General features: G+C 30.2%; 1 protein-coding gene across 5 annotated transcripts; it reads right to left on the reverse strand.

Annotated features, from left to right (window-relative positions):
* Positions 1-593: 593 nt before the first annotated feature.
* On the reverse strand, positions 594-25,227 carry Cher (filamin A protein cher). Of its 5 annotated transcripts, XM_074242907.1 has the most exons (19): positions 24,739-25,227; positions 20,427-20,776; positions 20,183-20,310; positions 20,023-20,037; positions 19,207-19,630; positions 18,115-19,074; positions 17,583-17,970; positions 15,629-16,198; positions 14,847-15,191; positions 13,861-14,770; positions 12,655-12,793; positions 10,103-10,310; positions 6,529-6,669; positions 5,514-5,816; positions 4,287-5,342; positions 2,738-2,931; positions 1,581-2,022; positions 1,010-1,213; positions 594-926 (listed from the first exon to the last, which is right to left on the reverse strand). In XM_074242907.1, the coding sequence occupies exons 1-19, from the start codon at positions 25,082-25,084 to the stop codon at positions 742-744; spliced, it is 7,308 nt and encodes a 2,435-aa protein (XP_074099008.1). In that variant the 5' UTR covers positions 25,085-25,227; the 3' UTR covers positions 594-741. The 5 variants fall into 5 exon arrangements, with proteins under 5 accessions (XP_074099008.1, XP_074099009.1, XP_074099011.1 ...); XM_074242908.1 differs by lacking the exon at positions 20,023-20,037; XM_074242910.1 differs by lacking the exon at positions 15,629-16,198.
* Positions 25,228-25,362: the final 135 nt, after the last annotated feature.

Raw genomic sequence — 25,362 nt, forward strand, 5'->3', positions numbered from 1 at the left:
CTTCTTACTTTTTTATAGAAAAAATTTAAGTTTAAGTATAATTTTTTTGAGTAAAAAATTTTTTTAAATATTCAAAAAAAAATTTTTTTTTTTACAAATTCTTAATTTTTTTTTTTTTGTTGGATAAAAAAATTTTTTTAATTTTAATTTAAAGGAATCGGAGTAAAAAACGGCAAAAAAAAAACAATTAATAAAAAAATTCATATATATTTTAATTTTTTTATTATTTATTTAAGTTTACATTTGAAAAATATATTTGAATATATTTAAAAGGCACTTTTGGCAATTGATCCTTAATTTTTTTTTAAAATGTAAATTTTTTACGGATCAAAATTTATATAAAATTTAAAGTACTGTTAATTAATAATAATAACATTAACATAAATCAAAGCTAGATTACTTTAAATATCATAAGCCTTTGTAACATATATAATAATAATAATAAAATAATAATAATAATAATAATAATAATAATAATAATGATAATATTAACAATATTAAAAATAGCACAATTTAGTCAATTAAATGAAATAATAATTTAAAGATGATAACAAATTTAAATTTTCAAATTGAAATAAATATCATCTCCCCGCAATTTATAGCACTTGATAAAGAGTGCGACTTACAAGCTGAGACAAACAATCTCATATCTACACGTTTAAATTAAACGAATTGATCCATTTATTTTTAAATTATTCAATTAATAAATTTATTAGTTTGTCGATTAATGAGTGACGATAATTAGACATCGACTTTGAAAGGTGATCCGGGGATGTGGTCGTCTCCCCACTTGACAATTACTATGTACTCGCCCCGTTCACGCACGAGGTAACTAACGTTGTAATTATTGCGGCCAACATGCTTGACGAAAACTTCTTCACAGGGTCCTTTTGGTCCGTAAATTCCAACGTACAATATATTACTTCCTGTAAAATAAATTTTATTCATTAAATTTATTGAAATAATTTTTAATTAAATTTTTGAATAAAAAAAATTATTTTATACTAACCAGCATCACCAGCGCTAACACTGAATTGATTTTGCTTTCCTATGTAAGCTTTCTTCAACCCCATACCTTTGCTTGTAACTTTACTAGCATCTGATTTAAAGCGCGGTAATATTGGACCAGTTTGTTTCGATTTTGAGAACTTTTGAACAGTCTCTACAACAATTGAACTTGTTTCCTGAGCTCCTCGTTCCGCTAAATCTTGACCTACAAAAATTAAATAAATAAAAATTTGCTTTATTAAATAATGACTTTTGTTAAATTGCACTGTACTTTCTTAAATATTGACATTTTTAAAGATATAAGCTCATCCCGGTGTTACACTCATCAAGAGCTTTCATTTAAGTACCCACATGCATTTTTGATATATTTTTCATATATACATATATGTAATATATGTAAATATATAAAATATATGAAAAATTAATGTGGGTACTCAAATGAAAGGTCTTGATGAATGTAACACCGGGATGAGCTTACATCTTTGAAATTGTCAATAGTTCACAAGATACAAGGACATTTCTTAATTATGTATCTAGAGATAGAGCATTTTCGAGTACAAAAAAAAAATTACCAGTCGCTGGAACTTTGTAGGGTGACCCAGCGATATGATATCCATTGTACTTGATGCTGATATAGTAATCCCCAGGTACCAAAGGAGTGTACCTAACTTTGTAGCCCTCTTCGACCTCAGTACAGTCCATCGCAACCTTGCTGGGTCCATCGACAGTGACAGCAAGCGCTCCATGGCCAGCATTGCAGGTGTCGACAATGAAGTCAGTTTTCTGTCCGGTCTTGATCTCTTTGAGACCGTTACCGTAGGCTTGGATAGCCGCCGGGTCGGCGTCAACTTTACCAACCTTTACACGGAACGGGCTGCCGTTGATGTGCACGCCGTTGAACTTCAGATGGATATTGTGGATTCCGTTTTCGCGGGGCATAAATCTTACCGAGTACTCTTCAGAGTCAATTGCTTGGATGAAGCAGTCGTCTTCTACTCCACTTGGTGATACAATCTATAATTATTGTAATTATTATTATTATTACTATGACTAATGCTTAAAAAATTTATTTTTATTACATTAATATATATCATGCATATTGGTTGGGTTTAAGAGAGATATACGCGCCTACGCACTTTTGCTCATGATGTAGCATCTTATTATTTTGCAATAGCACATTTATTTTTGGATTTCTTTACGCAAGCGAGGTTTAAAGCGTCCTCGATTACTTACAAAATACTGGAGGAATATCCGCAGATAATTTAAAAAAATATTATTAATTAATTAATTAACTGAGGATATTTTTTAATTAAAATATACAAAAAAAAAAAAAAAAAAAAAAAAATTAGAAATTTTTAAAATAAGTAAAATTTTGCTTTATATAGATGTTTTTAAGGATATAAGCTCATCCCGATGTTACACTCATCAAGAGCTTTTATTTGAGTACCCACATGCATTTTTGATATATTTTTCATATATACATATATATATAAAATATATAAATATATAAAAAATTGATGTGGGTACTCAAATGAAAGGTCTCGGTTAGTGTATTTTCGGGGTGAGCTTATTTTTTAATTTAATAATTAATTAATTGAAAATATTTTTTAATTAAGTCATATATCAAAATAATAATTTTATATAATTAAAATAAATTGTATATTAAGTCAGAAAAATTTTGAATTAATTAAAAAAAAAAATTTATATCAATTATCTTAATATTAATTACCTTGCCATCAAGTTGTCCTTTAGCGCCATTATTACGCACTAAAAATGTTGCTGGATTATCTGGCTGAACACCTTGATCTGGAAATTGAGCAACTTCTAATTTGTGAGCATCACCAGCTGCCGGCGATATGTAAAGTTTGTGTGGCGAATCGGGTATATGTTGGTCATTGAATTTTATTCCCACTCTGTAATCACCTGCAATACAAAAATAAATTTTAATAATAATCAATATAAATAAAAAAGAAAAAAAAATTTTTTTTTAAATTAAATAAATTAAAAATTAAAGACACACCGTCATCAGAAGCCTGTAATACAATATTTTTACAAGCAGTAAATGTACTCATGGTTTCTGATAACAAAAACAATGGAACTGGTATAAAAGGTAAATAAATCTAACTTAAGTAATGATATTAAGTAGTAAAAGTGAATGGCAATTATAAATAGACTTGCTACTGACAAAGTAGACAGACGAAGAGCAAGATGAAGGGAAAGAGAAGAAGAGATAAATAAATAAATAATAAAAGGATAGTTTATGTGAGTGAGTCGAATGCAGCTGTGGAACCGGGAGTTGGTCGCGCACCACTAGGTCTCCCTTGAACGGATTTAAAGCTTGGAGCAAGTTGATGCCGCCTCCACGCCTCGTCCTCTTTTAAATAAAAGCTTACTCAGTTAATAAAACGCATACTATTATTACTTGGTCATTTATAATAACGTTCGTTTTATTTCTACTCGCTCATTCTCCTCACAAACTATTTTTATTTATATCTTCATCTTTTTCTTATATTATTATGTGAGATACTGACTAAACAGGCACACGACCCGAATATTAACCACGTGAGCTACCAGACGGCATCTTCACCGAGATATCATTCCGTCGCGTTATAAGACGGATATAGACGAAGTGTATTTTTGAAATTTTCATGCTGGATGCTGATGACAAGTTGTAAAGTCTTGGTTGAAGTAAATATGCTACTCTATCAATGAAATGATTCATCTAGTTGATATAATAATAATAATAATTATTATTTTTTTTATAAAATAATCCATTGCTTTTATTTTAAAGTTTTCATTTTTGGCATTATTCCCAATCAAAAAAAAATTTTTTTTCAACAATTATAAAAATAAATTTATATTGTTATTTTTTTTTATTAAGTATACAATATTTTTTTGTATTATTTTCATTGTCAGACAAGGTCAAGGTTTTTTTGTTATAAAAAATTTTTTTTTAATATTTTGCTCCTAAATGGACCGAACAATAATCTCATTTTTTTGTTTTTGCATGTAGTTTTGGAAAAAAAATACAAAAAAAAAAAAAAAAATTCAATGCTTCTTTTAATTTTTGTTTTTATTTTCTTTTCTCGGATTTTCATGTTTTATAAATCTGCTAAAAAATTTTCAGAGTGGTATAACAAAAAAATAACATTTAGAAAAAAAATTTTTTTTTTCATTTCCAAAAAAAAAAAATACCACTCTTAATTAAAAATAAAAAATAATACCATTTCTTAATTATTACCATGTTTAAATTATTAAATAAATAAATAAATACATACCTGGTTCAGAAACAGTGTAACTGACATAACAGCTCCCATCTTTACGATCCTTAAAATCAATAATCGCTTTACTGGGTCCTTCAACAGAGATAGCCAAAGTACCAGCTCCAGCTTCGCGAGTCCAGATGTTGAACTCGCAAGGTTCACCCTGTTCGCCTCTTTCAAGACCAGGACCTCCAGCATGAACTCGGTGAGCTCCACCGTCCTTGAGCGGTCCCACTGTAAATTGGAACGGAGATCCAGGAATGTGCATCTCCTTGTAGCGAACCGACACAGTGTGAACGCCGAGTTCTTTGGGGACAAAAGCAACCGCGTAGAGTCCGTCTTCGACTTCCTTGATCTCCGCGTCCTCAGTAACGCCTCCGGGCGAGGTGACTGTCGCTGTCAGGTCAAAGTTGGTGATTCCCGGCATCTTGAAGGTCAGTTTACACTGACTGCCGACCTCAGTTATCGGAACTGCTTCTCTGCGTCTCTGGATTTTCTCTCGCTGGCGGTTGCTGCCTTCACCGCTGACTTTCACGGTAAAAGGCGAACCCTCGACGTGATGATCCGCGAATTTCAGGTTCATTATGTAGTAACCCGGCTCGGTGGGCTTGTAAGAGACATTGAGAGTCCCGTCAGTGTTGTCCTTGCACTGGATTTCAGCTTTGCTGGGACCCTCCATGGACAGAGACAGTCCTCCGAATCCGGCGTTGCGGGTGTCGATGGAAAATATATTCTCGACGTGAGTCTGGCCTTCTTTCAGTGCGTTGCCAGATACTTTAACTTTCTTGGCGTCACCGACCTCACGATCCTTGACGTCTATTTTGAAGGGGGAGTTTGGGATATGTTTGCCCATTCGCTTTACGGCGACGACGTGCTCACCAGCCTCACGGGGTGTAAATGACACGCATATGTTACCACTTGGCATCTTCTTCAAGAAACAAGGCTCTTCTAGACCACTTGGTGCTGTTATTGATCCGTTCAATGAACGTATATCAGCGTCTGTTACTTTTCCTGGTAATTGAACTTCACTTGATGATCCTACTGATATTTGATTTCTTTTACGACCTTCACCTAAAAAAATTTAATCATTTATTATTATTATTATTATTATTATTATTATTATTATTATTATTATTATTATTTGTTTGAAATTTAGTCTTTAAAAAAAAAAATAATAATAATTTAATTTTAACTTTGTATTAAAATTATTATTATGATTGATAAATATTTATTAAAACTTACCAGTTATTTTAGCAACATAAGGACTGCCTTTGATTGGCTTATCGCCAAACTTAACCGATATTTTGTACTCTCCGGGAGCTGTTGGCAAATAAGACACCGACACAGTACCATCTTTATTATCATGACAAGAAATTTCAGCCTTGCTAGGTCCTTCAACGGCCAATGATAAGCCTCCAGCACCAGCTCCCTTGGTCGAAATTGTGAAATTTCCAGGCTCTCCACATACTCCGTAAATTAGACCTGGACCGTACGCTGTCACGTAACCGCTCGACAAAGAATCAACGTGGAATTTAAACGGTGAACCTGTAAATATATATTACATATTATTTTATGTGAATTTATTTTTAACTAAATCAAAAATAACAGCTTGGTATTAAAGACACTTAAGGTACACCGTAAAAATTATTTTTAAGACGGGGATTAAGATTTATTTTTTTTATAATTATTAAGTTTTAAATCATTACTTAAAAGAAGACTATAGAGATCATAAAGTAAGCTTACGATCCCATAATTTTTATTTTATTACCACGTAATTTTGACGGTAAGATGGAGAAATATAAAACAAAAATATAAAATTTACTTTGGTTTTATTTTTATTAAATATTATTATATTTTATGTTCTAATTAGTAGTAGAGGTTCCAAAAATATCAATCTAATAAGTTCATATGTCTTCTTGGATAAATATATAATATATTGCATCTTATCAGATTTTGATGGAAGAAATTTATTTTTGAATGATTTCTTCATGTGTTTAAAATAAATTTAATCAAATTAAATTGCGACTAATTTAAAATACTTAGCAAAATTATTTTTTGTCTCCATGTCTGACGAATTTCAAGTAAATTTATAAAAAAAAACATTGAAACTATAAAATAAGTCCAAATTTATATTTTTTAATTTTTATGTTATAATTTATTACGACTTTTATTGGAGTTTAAATTTATCCAGACAATTTTTTGCAATATGGCAAAAATATATTTTTATAAAAATTCCAAAATGATTAAATAAATTTACCTTGAACATGTTCGCCATTAAATTTAACATAAACTTCATGAAGACCTTCTTCCCTGGGGTCGTACTTTATAGAAACAGTTCCGTCATGATTGTCTTCGATCACAGGCTTATCAACGTTTCCACTTGGCATTTTTACTTCAGCTGAAAAAAATTATCAATACAATCTAAAGGATAAATATTAATTAAAAATTCTATTTAAAAAAAAAAAAATCAAAATTTACAAGCTGGTATTAAAACTAGCAATATTAAAAATAAGAAAATTAATTAAGTAGCTAATAAATTATTAATAAATGAGCCAAAAAAAAAAAAAAAAAAAAAATGAAATCTTTCCTACAAATTCCCACCTTTGCGTGAATTAATATAATAAAGACTTTGAAATATTATCGGCTTAAAATCAAGCCCAGGAGTTGGAATTTCATTTACTTCACCGTTAGTACTATCGGGATTTGCATTTTGATAACAAACGGGTTTATCTGCGTAATCAACTTCACTACAAGTAATATTTTTCAGCCACTCTCTATAATAAAATGATATTTCTTCCCAAGTAGAATTGATTTCTTCGTCGTCGTCATCCCAAATCATTTCTGGTATTTATTTATTTTTTTTTTTTTTTTTTTTTAGTAAAAATATAAATAAATTAATTAAAATTAATAAACTAGTTTGTAATAATTAATTAAAAATTAAATAACAATGCACTTGGAGCTACACAACTATAAATTCACAAATAAATACCAAGTGACCATAATTAATTAATTTCAAGTGTGAGAAAAAAAAAATAATAATTAAAAAAAAAAAAAATTGCTAATAAAAATTCCAGTTCTACTGATCAGCAAGACATCTGAAGCTCAACTGAAGACTCGGAAATATAAAGACGGAGTTTGGTAGAGGTTGTAGCTGGTATTAACTTGAAATATGTAACTGGGTCCCGGGATAGAGGCTGAATTATCTTCCAGAGGACCAACCAAAAGATTAATATATAACATTCGGGGTCGTACGCCACAAATGTAATGGTGTAAAAGAAGTAGTCTCTTCTCGGCCAAGCGAATTCAAACTCCCACGCAAGCGCTCGGGCGATGACGCCAAAAGGGATCAGCAGAGAAGGAGTGATACTATTATGGAATGATACACCTAAATATTATATATTTTAAATTCTATATTTAATTATTTTCCGAGTTTTATAAATTTAGACACTTTTTATTATTATCATTTAGCTGCTAATCCTTCTCAGCCGCTGTTTATTCCTGGACAATTTTTTAAACATCATTATTATTAACCCTGAGGTTTTATTAATGGTTAATTAAGGTGAGATGGGCGACTATCCAATTTTTTATTTTATTTTAAATTAGTTTTTTCTTTCAGTCCTAATCGCGATTGCATACTTCTCTTACATAATTTATTTTTGTGTTTATATTGATATTTTTGAAGTAAGAATTTTTTTGTGTTAATTAGAAATTTTTTATCTGACTTAAAAATTTATTTTTAAACAAATTTTTTTTATTTTATAGTAAAATAATACGTTTTTAAAGATAATAAGCTCATCCCGATGTTATACTCGTCGAGACCTTTCATTTGAGTACCCACATGTATTTTTGATATATTTTTCATATATACATATATATAATATATATAAATATATAAAATATATTAAAAATTGATGTGGGTACTCAAATGAAAGGTCTCGACGAGTATAACATCGAGATGAGCTTATATCTTTAAAAATGTCAATAATTAAGAACTAACTATGCTATCTTATTAATTAATGATATTTTTAAAAATATAAGTATTTAAAAAAATTTCTTTACATTCAAGCTATTTTTAAAATTCAGATGATAAATTAAAAATATTTTTTTGATCATGAAATGTCAGATAAAAAATGAAATTTATAGCATCGGTAGTTTTTTTTTTTAAATAGACCACCGGCAGAACTTAAACTAACGCTAGGGTGTTATTATATTGAATTTCTCAATCATAACAAAGTTAGAAAAATACACAGAATTTATTTTAAAGCCCTACTAGATTTTTATTAGTCTTTAGCTGTCTAATTAACGAGCTTATCGAATAACGTGGGAATTTTCATTCAAATTCCTTACTGACTGAAACTCATGAGTAATATTAAACATGTTAATGCGAAAATAAATCATTCAAATAGCAAAGGAAATTTATATGCCAGAAATGTGTTGAGATAAATTATACACTTTGTTGCAAGTTTAAATATATCTTATTATGTATTTACGAATACGAACCAAGTAATGGCTCTTTAAAAATTACTAAAATAGTTGCGAAAATAGATTTTCAATTATTTTTAATAGATTTCTGATTTCCTTGGTTATAATTAGGAAATTTTTAAAGTTTGAGTTAAAAATACAAAATAAAAAATTTTTTAAATTCTATTATAAATTTTTTTAACTATAAATAAAATAAAAGCTTACAATAAATAATAATTAAATACTTAAAATAAATTTAATAAGATAAAGAAATTTATTTTTAAATATATACCTCAACTATTTAATTTGAAAAAAAATTTTTTTCATTTTTTATTCGATATTTTCAAGCCAAGGTAATCAAAACAAAAAAAAAAAAAAAAAAAAGAAACTAAATTAAAACAATTTTTAAAAATAAAATTTTTGTTAATCTTTTGCAAGTATTAACTTGAAAAATAAATTTAATAATTTATAAATTGATAAAAAATCTTAATATTAAAATTTTAATAAAATATTATTAAAAAAATAAAAAATTTTTTGTAAACATGAAAATACATAAAGACAGACAGGAAACCGATGTTTGAATTTTCTGGCGTTGGACCGCGGGCCAAAGGAAATATAAAAGCATTACTGGCAAAACTCAACATCAAGATTTAATTAATGATGCGTAACGTTAATCGCAACCGCAGGAACAAGTTGTGGCTCATTTGTCACTCGAGTGTTTAAATTCCAAGATTAACGCCCAAGGATTAATGAAAATCCGTGTTAATCATTAATCATTAATAATTAATCACATCTCAGCAATTCATAATCTTTAAGTTCAAGACTAAGACAAAAAAATTTTAAATTATTAACTGTTAATAATCTCCAGGGATTGTAAAATAAATCCAATTGATGAAATGTGCACTCGGTAGCATTTAATCATCGGTCAATATTAATAACACGAATGGCAAGCTTACGACATCTCATAACATTCATCTCTCTTCGCATATTTTTGGCATACTATTGCTAAGGTATCATACCAAGCTTATACAGTGAAATAGAAGGTCTCAGATAGAGAGTACAAAGATACATATAATAGTATCAACCGCATAGCACTTAAGTTAAATTATTGACATTCACACTACAAGTACTATGAACTTGTCACTCCTGTCAACCCGCCGATTAAACGCTTTAATAAATAACAATAAATTATTGTCCTTATGCTAGACTGGAAGTAAATTAAATAAATTATTTTTTACAGCTAAAAGCAATCAATTTTTGGCTCACTATTCATGTTAATTTGTTAACACTTGGACTTGGTGTATATGCCAAGTACAATGGACCATTTAATCTGGGTAATGTTGATTATAAATGCATCAAAAAGTACTTACATGTCACTGTACCGTCTCCTGATGGCAAAGGGATGCTGTTCAGACGGATTGAGTTGAATTGAGTAGCACTGTCGTGCTGGTTTGTGCTACGCCGTGTAAATCTCGAACTTTCTTGGACACTTGAGCTGTGCTTTTCTATTACACGTTCTTTGTGGGATCTTCGGCCTGATGTCTTATGGAGACTTTGTTCACGGTATTCTTCTGATGCCTGAAAGATAATTAAATAATTAATCATTTTTTATTATGATAAATTTTTTATCAAAATATTTTTTATTAAAATTTTTAATTAATACAATTTTTTAATAAAATTTTTAATACAATTTTGTAGTAAAATTTTTGCTGTAATTTTTTATTAAAAAATTTTAATTATTGTTTTTTTTTTTTTTTTTTTTTTTTTATTAAAATTTTGAAAAAAAATTCCTTCCAAAATAAAAAAAATTTTTTTTTTTAATTGATTTCACAATCCAATCCTAGCTAATATAAAATCATTACGTAAGATCTTAGCCAAAACCTTGAATTGAATCTTGTCACGAGGTTTGTCTTATTACGTTGATAAACAACGCATTTACATAGCACATAAATAATCTCGATAATTTATGTTAGTAAATAATTACTTTGACAAGTAAAAAATGATCCTAGTATAAATTTTGAGAATTTTTCAGCTGATTACAACTCCCTAAAATTAAATAAAATTAGAAGTCTGTACAATCTCAGAACTAAACCAACTAGATGATACTCTAGGTGTGAAGAGATGATATAAACAACAATTTGCTAACAATAATAGATTTAAGCTCCCACTCTTAAATTTATTAAGGAATGTGATAGAAATAAAGTTGGATTTACAGAGTTAAATCTAGATCGCTAACAAAGTATTGTTTGCAGATGGTCTCCATTATTATAAAAGTTAATCACTTCTCCGCTGTCACTGTTGTAATAGAAAATCCAAACCCGTAAAAATTTAATTAACTGGACTTATTAATAGCGAGGGCATAAAAAAAAAAAAAAAAAAAAAAAAAAATTAAAAAGTCGGATTAAAAAGCTGAAGAAGCAATAGGCGTTTCGTCACGCTTTGATTAGTTATTTTGGAGCTAGCGTCTCGGTAAATCCACGCGGATCTACTAGAGTTGCAGCTGTCGACATTTCTATCATCATCAAATTACTTATTTTTTTGTTTATTTATTTAATTTTTGTCCCTACACTTTGCTAGACTTTTTTTAACTTAATTTCTACCTTTGTAATTTTTTTTTTCGAACAAAAAAATTTTTTTCAAACTAAAAAAATCCTGCGCTAGAGACACAATAAAAAATTATGAAGATATTTATGCTTAGAGACTTGGTTAATTTTTATTTTCTATAAAAATAATATCTAGCCGTCTAAAAATGTTTAATTTAATCCGGAGCATCAATTCACCAGTCACCAAGTCCACTCACAATCTCTCTTGTACGTTTATAAATTCAAGAAAGCCCGTTGGTTGCTATTTAAAATAGTACGAATAAAATTTAATTTTACAAGTCTTTAAATTTAATTTATAGATTTATATTTATATTAAATAACGCTTTTAAAAAATATTTTTCTTTTTTTTTTTTCCATAAGTATGAAAATAATTAAATAGAAAAAAATTAAATTAAACATTCACACTATTTACAAGTTATTAAATCTCAAAAAATATAAAATACCTTTTTTTAATTTGTTTTTAAACAAATAAATAAATAAAAAAATTTTTTGAGTCTATGAATTAACATATATAGTTATAAAAAGGATGTTGAAATACAATTGACAGTAATTATTGACAATTATCACTGATAATAAACAGAAGAAGACATCGATGCGATTCCGACGGCACTACGACGCGAACTGTTAGACTGGAAACTCCGCGACAATATTCCGGACGTGTCAGTCTCTATAGTTAGATACAGATTTACGCCCCCACTCACCCCCACATAAATTTAATAAGTTACAAGCAATTCGGGAAACGGGAGAAACTGTTTCGAATAGTTGTAATCTAGTTCCAAGATCACAATACAGACACCTATATCGTGACAGAAAAAGTTCAACTCTTTACTCTTCGTCAGCGATATTTATTTCTTTGCTACTATCTGTTTTGCTTTATACACCACACAGATCCATTTGTCTTGACGCAAATAAATCCTTTGTGAGATTTTGATTGTTGCAGTGCAGCCAAACATTTTATATAGACATAAAGAAAATAACCATCATAGTTGTCTGCTTTATTGTCGGCTGCAATTATTATTCTACTGGATTCTTAAATCTTACATTGACATTTTATTATGATAATTTATAATTTATTTTATTTGGAATTTTTTGTGATGAATAATAAGTATTGTAAATTCTTTAGTAGTAGATTAATGATATTTTTTATATACACTGAAAGAAAAAATTAACTTGAATCAAGAGAAAAATTTTTGAGCCAAGAAAATAATTTTAAAGAATTTCAGTTATTTTTAATCAAGACAAAAAATTCTTGAATTAAATAAAAATTACTAAAAAAATTTCTTAGCTTAAAAATTTTTCTAAAATTATTTAGTACGTACCGTAAATGTATAGAAGCCATTTGGCACTGGCTGACCACCGAATTTAATATTAAGGGTGTATTCTCCAGCATCGGCTACAGTATAATAAATATTTACTGTTCCATCTCCATTGTCTTCGATGTCAATGTCCACCACTTCACTGAAATTTGATAAAATAATTATTTATTATTTATTTAACTATATTACAAATAATTTTTTTATAAAAATTGTAAAAATAAAATAAAATCTAAAATAATAAATTCTATAAGCTATGATATCGTTGATACAGTAATGTATGTAAATAATCAACCACGACAATAATCAGAATTTCTTGAACATTTGCCAAAAGCTTTAAAGTATCAGCGTATAAACCTAGCAAGTAAAGATGCGAAAACATCGTGTTCAATTAGCATAGAGTGAGAATAAAATTTCCAATTAAATAGCCGGCTAAGTATCACAAGAGTTAAGTATCATACCAGTCAAGTGAAACGTGTCCAAGTACAATCAGACACGCTTTGTCACAAATATTATCTACAGATATACGCAAATACGCAATTAGCTTTCACTCATACTAGTATGATAATATATGCATATGCACTGCAGACACTTTAGGTGTTAGCCAAAACTAATGCATGTCTGTCAGCTCCAATAGAATACGTCTGTCAACGTTCTTTAACGCTCATTGTCTTCACAAGAGATACATTAAAATTACCATTTACTTATCGCTAATTTTTCTTGACAACTATTTTTTTGGAGCATCAATTGATAAATAAAAAAAAATCATAATTTATTTATTTATTTAAAAAAAAAAAAAAAAAAAAAAAATAGATTTTGTATCGAATTTATAACGAATGACATGTGTCACGCAATATCTCATACTTTAGTAAATAAATATATGTATTTATTTATTTTAGCTGAGTTAATTTAGTGTGAGTTAATTTGTAGATTCAGGAAGTTATAAGCGGAAACGAGAGAAAGATAAATGAGCTTCGAATAACAGAAATAAACTTGAAGGAGTTCTTAAAAATTAAAAAATTTTTATCTTCCCTCTTCTTTCAACCGTTGAATTTTAATTTAAATATTTCAATGAAATATAGATAATCAACTCAACATTAATACTTACCCCAGTGTCTAAAAATTAAAATTAAACTATTTATTTAAAAATACCCGCAAACGACTAGTTAAATAATAATAAATTCATTATTTAATAAATAATATCTAGTTCACCTTCCAGAAGTCGAACGAATGCGACATGTGACAGCACCTCGACCAGCATTCTCGGTGTCCACACTGATGCAGTATTCTTCGCCTTGTGCCAAAGTTTGCTGAATGCCCTCTTTGATTTTACACTTATCAGCTTTACCAGTTGACACACTTTGGACACTGACTGGATTTCCGGGAACTTCTTTGCCTCCGTATTTAACATTTACTTTATAACGACCGCAATCGTCAGGCAAATACGTAGCTTTGTACTTGCCGTCTCCAATATTCTGAATTCCAACTTTACGAGGCACTTGGTCGGGTCCCAGGACTTGAACTTCTAGGTCTCCATAGCCAGCTTTGGAGGTGTCGACGACAAAGTCCACGGGGAAAGAAGCTGTGCAAGCTGAGGCGACTCCTGGCCCGGAGAGCACGACTTTGTTGGGCTCGACGGTCGGATTCACTTGGAACTTGAAAGGACTTCCGGGGATATCTTGATCCCCGTAGAGTACACCGACCTGGATGTTGCTTCCAGCAGCAGGGGGTTGATAAGTCACTTCGTAGACTCCATCGCCACGGTGCTTGATGTCAGGTTTTTGCATCTGGCCTTTGTCGGTCTTTAATTTTATGTCCAGCTGCGCTGGATCGCATTTGCTGGTATCTACGACGAATTGCGCGGGAATTCCTTCGCGGATCATATGGGGTTCTAGTCCAGGTCCGTAAGCAGTTACATCTTTCGCGTCAATCCCGTTTTCTACTTGAACTTTGAAGGGTGACCCGGGGATATGTTCCTTGTCGAACTTTATTGCTACGTCGTATTCTCCGGGTTCTGTGGGCACGTACTCGACACTGCAAGACCCGTCGTAATTGTCGGTGCAAGTCATAAGGGCTTCACTTGGACCTTCAATTGCTAAACCTAGTCCTCCATTGCCTGCATCTGAAATTAATAGAATTATGATAATTAATTTTTTTTAATAATTTAAAAATATTATTAATCATTTAATAATTCTTACCACTAGTTTCAACCGTAAATCGATTAGATTTACCAACAAATCCTTTTTCCAATCCGGGGCCATAGGCTTTGCATTTACGTGGATCGCAAATTCTCTTAACATTAACCGAGAACGGTGATCCGGGAACAGGAACATTATCATAAAGAATATCAATAGTGTGACGTCCCTCTTCAAACGGCGTGTAACTAACGCGATAAGTTCCATCATTTTGCGGAGTTATTATTTTCTCCATTTTTCCACCACTGGGGTCTAAAATCGAGCAGGATAATTTATTATCATCGCCGTTTGTCTTGGGTATAGCTCGCGTGTCAATGGTGAATTCTGTCGGGATGTTAACACCCAGGCCTGCAATTAAAAAAATAAAAATCATTTAATATAATTAATAATTAATAACAAAAATAAATAATTAATTAACTGACTACACTAATAATTGTATAGCAAAAAATTTTTAATAAATTTTTTAATCACTATAATTATGTAACAAAAAAAATACAAGCTGCACACGTCATACTGATTAATTATTATTATTAATAATAATAATAAAAAAAAAAAAAAAAAACTCAGTCAAATAATAAATAGAGTAAAAAATGGGTGAAGAAAGCAGGAAAGGGCTGGCTAAAAAATACAAGTGAGGTGAATGAATTTAAATATATAAAATAGTAATAATAATAATTGATAATAAATTACGAATTGAAAAAAAAAAAAAATAATAATAATAATAATAATAATAAAAAAAAGGTCATGCAGTAATCGAGCAGCAAACGTTCCACGCGGCTCCTAACCATGAGGCTTAATGCCATTTCCGGTGACCTTGATCTTGGAGAGATTCGCTTGGGGCTTGATGATGGCTTGAAATGGCGATCCGGGGATATGCCGATCGTTGAAGGTGATATTGATGCCGTAATCACCGGGTTCGGTTGGTAAATAAGCAACGGAGCAAGTGCCATCGCCGTTGTCCCGGCAATTAATCGCAGCTTCGCAAGGGCCTTCGACGGTGACACCGAGGCCACCCTGCCCTGCACCCCGGGTGTCAATAACGAATTCCGCTGGCCTGGAGACTAGACCTTGGTGAAGACCCGGTCCAGATGCACGGACCTTGGACGGATCGCTGCCGTGGACGCAATTTAAGCGATAAGGCGATGATGTTATTGCTTCACCGCCAAAACTTATTCCCAACAGGTACTCGCCGAGCTCGGTGGGCGTAAAATTAACCAAGTAGCCGTCGTGGGCAGGAATTATATGAGCCTTGACTCTATTACCCGACGGAGTTGTTATTACTACTTGGAAATCAGCTGCTTTGCCAGCGTCCTGGGTAATCACGCGGAATTGCTGGAGACTGTTGACTGGTGCCGCTATAATTTCCGTTTTGACGTGCTTTTGCTTTATATTTTATCTTCTTTATTTTATTGCCGATTATTTATTATTTATTATTCTAATTATTAATTAATTAATTTATTTATTAAAAATGCTAAGTAGCGTAAATTGCGCTCAAATTTTTGACGGGAAGCGTCAATGGGAAGACCAGCTGTTTGGATTTATTTACACGGAGGCGAACAAGCATTTTTTATTAGTATTATTATTATTTTAAAATTAATTTTATATTCATTGCAATTATTCAAAATTTTAATTTTTTTAAATAAAAATTGAAATTTTAATTTTTTAATAATTAATTAATTAATGTTTGTAAATAAATAAATAAATATTTATTAAAAAAAAAAAAAAAAATGACTTGAGCACCTCCGATAATTGTGTACGTAAGTACTATTAAATTTACACTAAAAATATTTTATTTCATAATAAATAAATAAAATAAATCTAATTTTTTGAATAACAACATCAATCACTTTGATTGTGAATAAAAAAAATTTATTGATATGAAATAAAATATTCGTGTGTTAGTTAAATTAATAAAAAATCACTTTCAGTAAAAAAAAAATTCACCTTTTAGTCATCTATAATCAAAAAAGCTAAAAAAAATTTGTTTACCTTTTTAAATATCTAAATTTATATTCTTTTATAGATTCTTAAAATTTAAAATATAAATTTTGTCAAGTAAAATTTAAGTTATAATATTTTTAGATTAAGCTAAAGGCTACGTAATCGTACCGAGGAATTTGTGAGATCTGAAAATAAACATCGGTCGAGGGTAGACGGGAAAGACTTGGTAATCGTAAACCGGGGACAATTTCTGAGCTAAATTCACAAAATCTGATTTTGGTTCGTTAGAATATATAGTTATATAAATTTCATTCATTAAAATTATCATTAATAAATAAATTACACTAAAAATAAATCTCATAAAAGTTATTTAAACTCTTATAAAACAATTAAATTATTTTTCAGTCATAATAAATTAAAATATTCCGACGGTGAAAATAAAAAAAAAAATTAAATGAAAATTTATCATAAACCACCTTGAATTATTTTAGTACTGGCGCACTACCAGCTTAATAACACACGAGTACATCGAAGCAATCCTTGTTCTTGTCCTGAACTTAAAAACATATTATTACTCAAAAGAATATTAAATAAAATCTATCTCAGTATAAACCAATAAATCATTTGTTAATTACTTCCGCGTATTACTTGGTGACTAAACGCGATAGGTCCCACGGGTCTATAAATTACAACAATTTACGAGTGAAGCCCACGTCTTCCACCAATTATCGTAGCCTAAATAATAACAGTCTGTGTGACTGATAAATTTAGCATGTAATTAAAATAATAAACACTCACTTGGTTCAAGCCCCACGACTTTGATTTTGGACACGTCGACGTGAGGTTGAACGTTGACCTTGATGGGGCAATGAGGGACTTTGAGGCCACCGTAGTTCAGGTTGACTGTGTAGGTTCCCGGTGCAGGAGCTACATAATCAACCGTGTAAGTTCCATCTTCATTGTCAGTTAATGAGATTGGTAAGTCATGCCCTTCTGGGCTCTTCATAGTTACGTCCAGGTCACCAGTACCGGCTTCACGACAATCAATGTTGAAATGCGTGGGTGTGTTTGATTTTATTCCTTTCTCCAAACCGGGACCAAATGCAGCAACCATCGCTGGATTTAATGGCGATGCTACTTTTACTCTGTACGGCGATTTTTTTGTTGCAACTCCTCCATAATTTACCTAAATAAATTATAAATAATAAATTTTAATAAAAATATATTTTATATTAATTTTTATAATTAATTAATAAATAATATTAATAATTTTTATTAATAAAAAAATTATTTTAAATTTATGAATTTTATAAAAATAAACATTAATTACCATAACAACATGCTGAGATCCAGATGTTGGTGCATAGTGTGCTTGCACAGTACCATCATGTTTATTCTCCAGTTTAACTGGCACATCACGTCCCAATGCATCTTGAATAGTAACATCCAGTGGAGCTTGTCCAGCTTTTCTAGCGTCAACGATAAACTGCGTGGGCTTATCACGTGCCACGCCTTCAGGTTGAATACCCGGTCCATGTACTTCCACTTTATCCGGATGGAAATCCGCTTCAGGCTGAATCATCGCAATGTACGGGCTCTTTGGAATGTCCTCGTTGTCACAAAGAATATGAACAGCGTAGGGTCCCGCGGCTGTTGGTAAATAAGTCACATCCGCAGTTCCGTCACCATTGTCATGACAATCGATTTTGGCTTTAGACGGTCCTTCTATTGAAAAGCCCAGGGCTCCAGTCTCGCCATTAGTATCAACAGTAAATCTCGCCGGATGATTGACCATACCACCGTTAAGTCCAGGACCAAATACGCGAATAGCGGATTCTTTGTACGGGCCAACATTAACTTCAAACGGCGACTTGGGTATTTCTTTGCCACCGTAGGTGATCATCACCACGTGTCTTCCTTCTTTTACCGGCAAGTAGTGACACTTGTAGTTATTTGCGTCGATTTTATTTATGGTGACTGGTAAGTTGACACCTCCAGGTCCAATGCAACGTGCTTCGGGAATGCCCTCACCTGCATCCTTGGTGATTATTACAAAGTCTGCTACGTCTTTTACTCTAACGCCGTTGGCTAATAAACCGCGACCATAAGCGCGGCATTTTTTAGCATCTGACAATGGCGCTACGTTCACTCCCATCGGGCTTTTAGGTATTAATTTACCCGCGAAGAAGACGTTTACTGAATGCAAACCAGTTATTGGTGATACGTATTCACATCGCCAAACGTCTGGTGATGTTTGACGTAATTTAACTGGTACAGATGTTTTTGAACTCTGTAAAAATTTTATTATTTAATAAACATTTAATTTAAATGTTAATAAATTAAATTAGCAACTGATAAATTATTAATTTAATAATTTCAATTAAAATTAAAAATTAATTTGATATAAAAATAATAATTTTACCTGAGGATCAAGAATGATAACTTCAGGTACTCCACGACCAGCATCTTTAGTAAAAATATCAAAGTACGTCGGTCGATTTACTACGACACCGTCGGGCTGCAAACCAGGTCCACTGGCAGTAACTTTGCTTGGATCACCAGGAACACCTTCAACTGCGACAGTATAAGGACTTTTCGGGATTTCTCGACCACCGTAGAGCACACGAACTTTGTGAGGACCTTCTGTCTTCGGTGTATATGACACAGAGTACGTCAAATTTCTGTCGTTGTTAAATCTGATGTCAACTGGCAATTTGTGTCCCATCGCGTCGTCCACAGTTACTTCGACGTCGCCTTTGCCGGCTGAGAATGTTTCAACGGTGAAGATCGCCGGGGCATTGACTATGGGACCCTTTGGTTCAATACCCGGTCCATAGGCACGAACTCTAGAATATTCAATAAATTTTAGAAATTTATAAAATTACTTTGTAGCTTTAATTAAATGAAAAGTTACTTTTCCTGCCCACACTTTAAACATCCGCATTAATATTGCCAGTCAATTACAAGCGTTAAACAATCTATTTTTTAATAATTATAATTACCACACGCTTGCACACCAGCTTTATTAAATAAAAATAAAACTTAATTAATAATTTTTTAAAAATAAATTTATGATTATAAATTTGTCGAGTTAGATGTTTTCAAACATTAATATTTATTAGATGAGGCGTAATATTTCCCTTTGATGAATTATAATTTTTTTTATGAGACTACTACGGCAATGATTAATGCGTCAATCAATAATTAACAAAATAAATACTTTCGCATCCCGACTTACCGGGGCGGAGGCACGCTGCGACCAAAAAATGAAATAAATTATTATTAATTACTTAATTTTTACAATTATTCAGTATTTTTTTTTTTTTTTTTTTTTTTTTTTTTTAATTATTATTTTGACTATTTTTTAATTTATTTATTTATTTATTAAAATATTTTACCTGTTGGGATTAGTACGGGCACGTAAAGGTGCGCCGGATTTCAATTTCGCGTTAGGATATTGCGACAAATAAGTCATCATAGACAGCTCGTCGACATTAGGATTGACCATTTCTTCTGGGCTAATAAGCTGGAAAATAAAAAATAAATTAGAAGATAATTAAAAATCAATTCTGTAATTTTTAATTCAAAAATTTAAAAAAAAAAAAATATCCGTGTTTATTTATAATAAAAAAAAAAATATACCTGAGGTATGTTAAGCCAATCATCAGCAAGACTCATCGCTTCGGAAGCATTTTGAACAGCATCCTTGGGGTTCCAATCAGGCCAATCAGGGCAGAGACCCGGTGCAACCGCATCAACAAGAGCTCCAACGGCTCTTCCGTCATTCCAATCAGATGTAAAGTTGTTTATCGGTAACTCAGGTAACTTAGCCTGGATCCAGTGCATCAATCTCTGCTTGGGAGTCGCTCCTTTTTGCGCCTCCTCCGTATCGTCGTAATCCCACATGGGCATCGAGATCGAGTAATGGAGAATCAGGGTCCATATTAGTCCCAGTATCAGTTTCAGCTTGCAGTCAACGATGTCTGATGAATCTGCAATAAAAAATTTTATAAGTATATCTTTAGATATTTATACATACACAATGAATTATTTCACTGTTAATGTCAAGAGTTTTAATATACAAAGTTATTTTTAAAAGAGTTCTTTAAACAACTCTTCAATAGTCTTCTTTGTAATTTATAATTAATGGATTTTTGTTTGTTAATTTTTAATTAAAATTTATCATCAATGGAAAATCTATTGCTCATCATCACAATTTTATACTTATGAATAATTTTCTCATTCAAAATATTTAAAATATTCGCTAATGCATTTAATTTCTGTCATTTTATTTTTTTATTTTTTTACTTATTATCATCGAGAATACCTAACGTATGACAGTGCAATACTAATAATATTCTTAGAATAATAAAATAAAAATAAAAAACCTGGGCGTACATAAAAGTGTGACAGTTAAATGTTAAAATAGAATTTACAAGTGTCTTCGGCTAACATTTATTTTCTGAATCATACAATCAAAAACGGCGGAATATTTCAAGATCAATGACTCAAATATTGTTTATTTAAATCAGGTCGATATCCTCGTTTTACATAACTGTAAATAATTATTTATCAGTAATGAAATAAAAATAATTATTTATCAGTAATTAAAATAAAAGGGTCAAATATTTAATATATTTGAAAATATTGATCATAAAAAAAAAAAAAAAATTGTTAAGAATTTTATTTTGTAAAAAAAACATTTTATGATTTTTTTAAAAAATTAAAATTTTTTTTATAAATCTAAAATTAAAATTCACAATAAGTTTTGTGATAGTAGGACAAATATTTTTGCTGCAATATCAAAAATTAAAATTTGTGGCAACAATCTTAAATTATTAAATTAATAAAATAATTAATAATAATTAAATAAAACGATTTAGAATATTTAGTAAGAAGAAAAATAAAATCTAATTAAAGGGGTAATTAGTCAGAACACCTGGTAGTATAAATCATCCGAGCTATTGTGTAAAGATTGCGTTCAAGGCGATAAGGAACGTGGCAATTTGGTTTTTATTTAAAGATTTAGAATCAGAGATCATGCTCTGAGCTGTGTCATGTACATCAGTACTCGTGCGAGCATTGTAAGAGCTACAGGTGGATTGTTGGCGATAGAAAGAGAGGAGGACAAATAAAATAAAAAGAGAAACTACTCTAACGAGTTTCGGAAAGAAGACGAGAGTGCCCAACCGATTCATAGTAGTTATTTTAAGCAATTACCAACCGATGACGTCATTACTTCTTCAACGTAACTGACACATCTATCTATTCATTAATATTACATGTCTTCTTTTCAATAGAGTTCGTTAATCTTATATCCACGTTTTTTACATCGATTTACAGTTTGAATTACAATCTTCATATCTTTCATAGCACTCACTATTTAATTTTAATTTTAATTAGTTATTATTTTTATCAATTTTTAAATTAAAAAATTTATCTCACTAAAAGTATTTCAAGATTATTTAAATAATTAAAAACTTATTAATTATTCTATTATTAATCTTCGTAGAATTGAACTTAACTTGAAATAAAAAAAACTATAATTAATGATGACTTATGTGGAGTTTATAGTTATATATTTAAAACGAAAACTATGTAAGCTATTACTCCAATTAATAAATCATAAATTTACACGCTGTTTGCCTGTCACACCCACTTTAAATTGCTTTTTTTATTATCAACTATTTCTTCGTATTTTTTTATTACTTTATACTGTATATTATTATATTTTAACTCCAAGCTCATTTTGCAATTTAAAAATTAAATACTAATGACTTTATTTTAACCCGAGTATCATTTACACTTTTGTAAATTGTAGAGTGTAATACAATATTAGCTTTTGTTTGCTGTTAAAACTAGTTTTAAAACGTCAGCGTGTAATTTTTAAACAAACCCTCGTAGATGCTCTATAAATTACGAAATACATAATATTAAATATACAATTTAATCAAAAAATATTCTAGAGATAAAACGGAAATGTATTACAAAATAAATACTTTTTAAATCGGTCAATAAACTCAAAAGTTACCGATTTGATTGATCCGTCATCGGTCAGTAATTTAAATTTATACAAATTACCATTTTTTTATTTTTAATATTGAAATTTAAAACGGAACTACCGTTATCTCGATTAATTATTATTGTTAATTGAATTTATATTGTAATTATTAATTATTAACTGTGTAAATGAAAAAATGTGTGAATGTATGATATAATTGGATGACATCAGACCACGTCTCATCGATGACGTTACAATGGATTTACACAACTGCCTCTAACGACAAACTTTCTCACAGACTCACACCTAGAACTTAAAAAATTAATATTAATTTTAATTGATATAATTTACACTGAAATAAAAAAATTTCTTTTAAAAAAATAAACATTTTTACCATAAAAAAAGTTTTTTTTTTTTGAAATTTTAAACTATTTTATTTTTTAAAAGAAATTTTTCTCTCAGTGTAATAGAATTATATTTAATAAACAGTCTAAAATATTTAAAAAATAATTTAAATGATCTGTTTGTCACAGAGTTACGTCTAATGACTCATAATTCTTCATCATCAGCATTAAGACACATCAATATTATATTTACATCAGGATGATCATTGTTACAGTCGTCACAATTATCATTATTATTTTAGAAAAATACTTTACACGGTTTGGCTAAGAGAAAGTGGGCGTTCTTGTTGACCGTTACAAGGTCACGTCTGGCTAGATGCCTGCAATTCAAATATTTTATCACCCGTATTGACAGAACCAAATTATATCCATTTTGTTAATTACTAATTAAATTGCACGTGAATCTATAAATAAAATCTCTAAAGTTAGAGCAATAAATAAAATAAATTAATTTAAAAATAAAATTAATTAAATTAAATTTAATAAAATAAAATAATATTAAGTTCTATAATCTTTAAAATTCCTAAAGTCTGTGAATTAAAATTTTGATAACACTTATTTGATAGTATTAACATCCGCGAATTCAAAGTTATCGCGGTTAAGAATGCGCGCGACACCAACAAGGATCCACAGTGCCTTTTTTTTAGTTTCACGATCCTCTATAAATTTTCTCATTATATTACTCAGCCAACTAGCCCACTAAACGCTCATTAATAAATTTTAGTCTTCTAAAACCGAAATAAAATAAATTATGATTGTATTAAAAAATATAAATAAGTCTGGAGCCTCACATCCAGATATTAAATAAATAATCCATTAATATCAACAATAGAACAGGTTACGAGTAGAAGAATTTCAAGGATTACAGTGTCCTTGTATTAGTATGCACTCAACAGACATAATGCTACACAGTAAATCTGTAAATTCCCGGGCTGCCCGGGTTACCACACTAAATCGATTAATTGTATCGCTGTTCGGATAACCTTCTTCAAACTTTTTATTGCCTAATAAAACAATTAATAAAAATTCATCAATTAAATTTCGCGGGACCTGATCAAACTGATAAATTAATAATTAAAAAATTTTTAAATTCAATATTTATAACATAATCTGAAGTTACCTGACAGCTATCAATTTTTTAAAAATTTCTACTTGTGATTTTTTTTAATTTTCACATGTGAAATTTTTTTCATAATTTAATTGTAATAAAATTATAAAAAAAATTTCAGTCTCTTATTTAGCAATGGAAAATTAATTTTTCAGGTATTTGATAATTTAAAAAATTTTTTTAACAAATAAATTATTAAAAAAAAAATTTTTTTTTAAATTAAAAATGTAATTTTTCAAAAATAATTTTTTGGAGCAAATTTATTAAAAAAAAAAAAAAAAAAAAAAAAATTAATGTTTCACATGTAAAAATTAATAAAAATTACAAGTGAAAATTTTTAGAAGCATTTTTTATTGTAATTAATTTATTAAAAAAATTTTAAAAATTAACAGCTGACTGCTAACTTCAGTATTATAAAGAATATATAAAAAATAAACTTACCAATATTAACAATCCGTATTCCTTCATCATCCAAGAATTTCAAAGCAACAGCGACATTTTCAAGTTTCTGTGATCTAAAGTTGGGCCTTTTGTTGTGTTTAGGCAGCCGTTTTTGTGACAGGACTTCCAGGAGACTTACAAGATTCAAACCATCAGACAAATCACACTCCAGGTCATCGATGTACTTGTTAATAGACTTAAGATGCTTGTTCGCCCATCTCGTGAAGGTGTTTTGCTGTATCCTTTTCCACTGTGCATCCTCGGCGAGTTCCCGCTCAAACATCTCGCTTTCGTCTTCCTCGACGTTGGAGTTCTCACTCCTGACTGACTTATCATTCTCATTCATTTTATCGGCCGGCGTGGTATGAACACGAGGCAAATTCTATGCTCTGGCTGTATCTCTGTTTAACGCCAGAGAATGCTGAAGATGCTGACGAAGAAGGTAGGAAAGTAGGGTATGGTGATGGTGATGGTGGTTTGCTATGTGAACAAGGTATCAGTAGTGGGGCGGGCAGGCATACAAAACACACAGACGCAACTTGTATATGTTTATGTGTTTTTTTCCTTTTTTATCCCGCTGCTGGCGCTGTCTATATCGGCCTGTGGGTCAGTATGAGTCACGAG

The sequence above is a fragment of the Cotesia typhae genome, unplaced genomic scaffold (genome assembly GCF_013202065.1).
Source record: "Cotesia typhae breed Kobodo isofemale line unplaced genomic scaffold, CoteBio_Ctyphae contig_4, whole genome shotgun sequence".
Classification (NCBI taxonomy): Eukaryota; Metazoa; Arthropoda; class Insecta; order Hymenoptera; family Braconidae; genus Cotesia; species Cotesia typhae.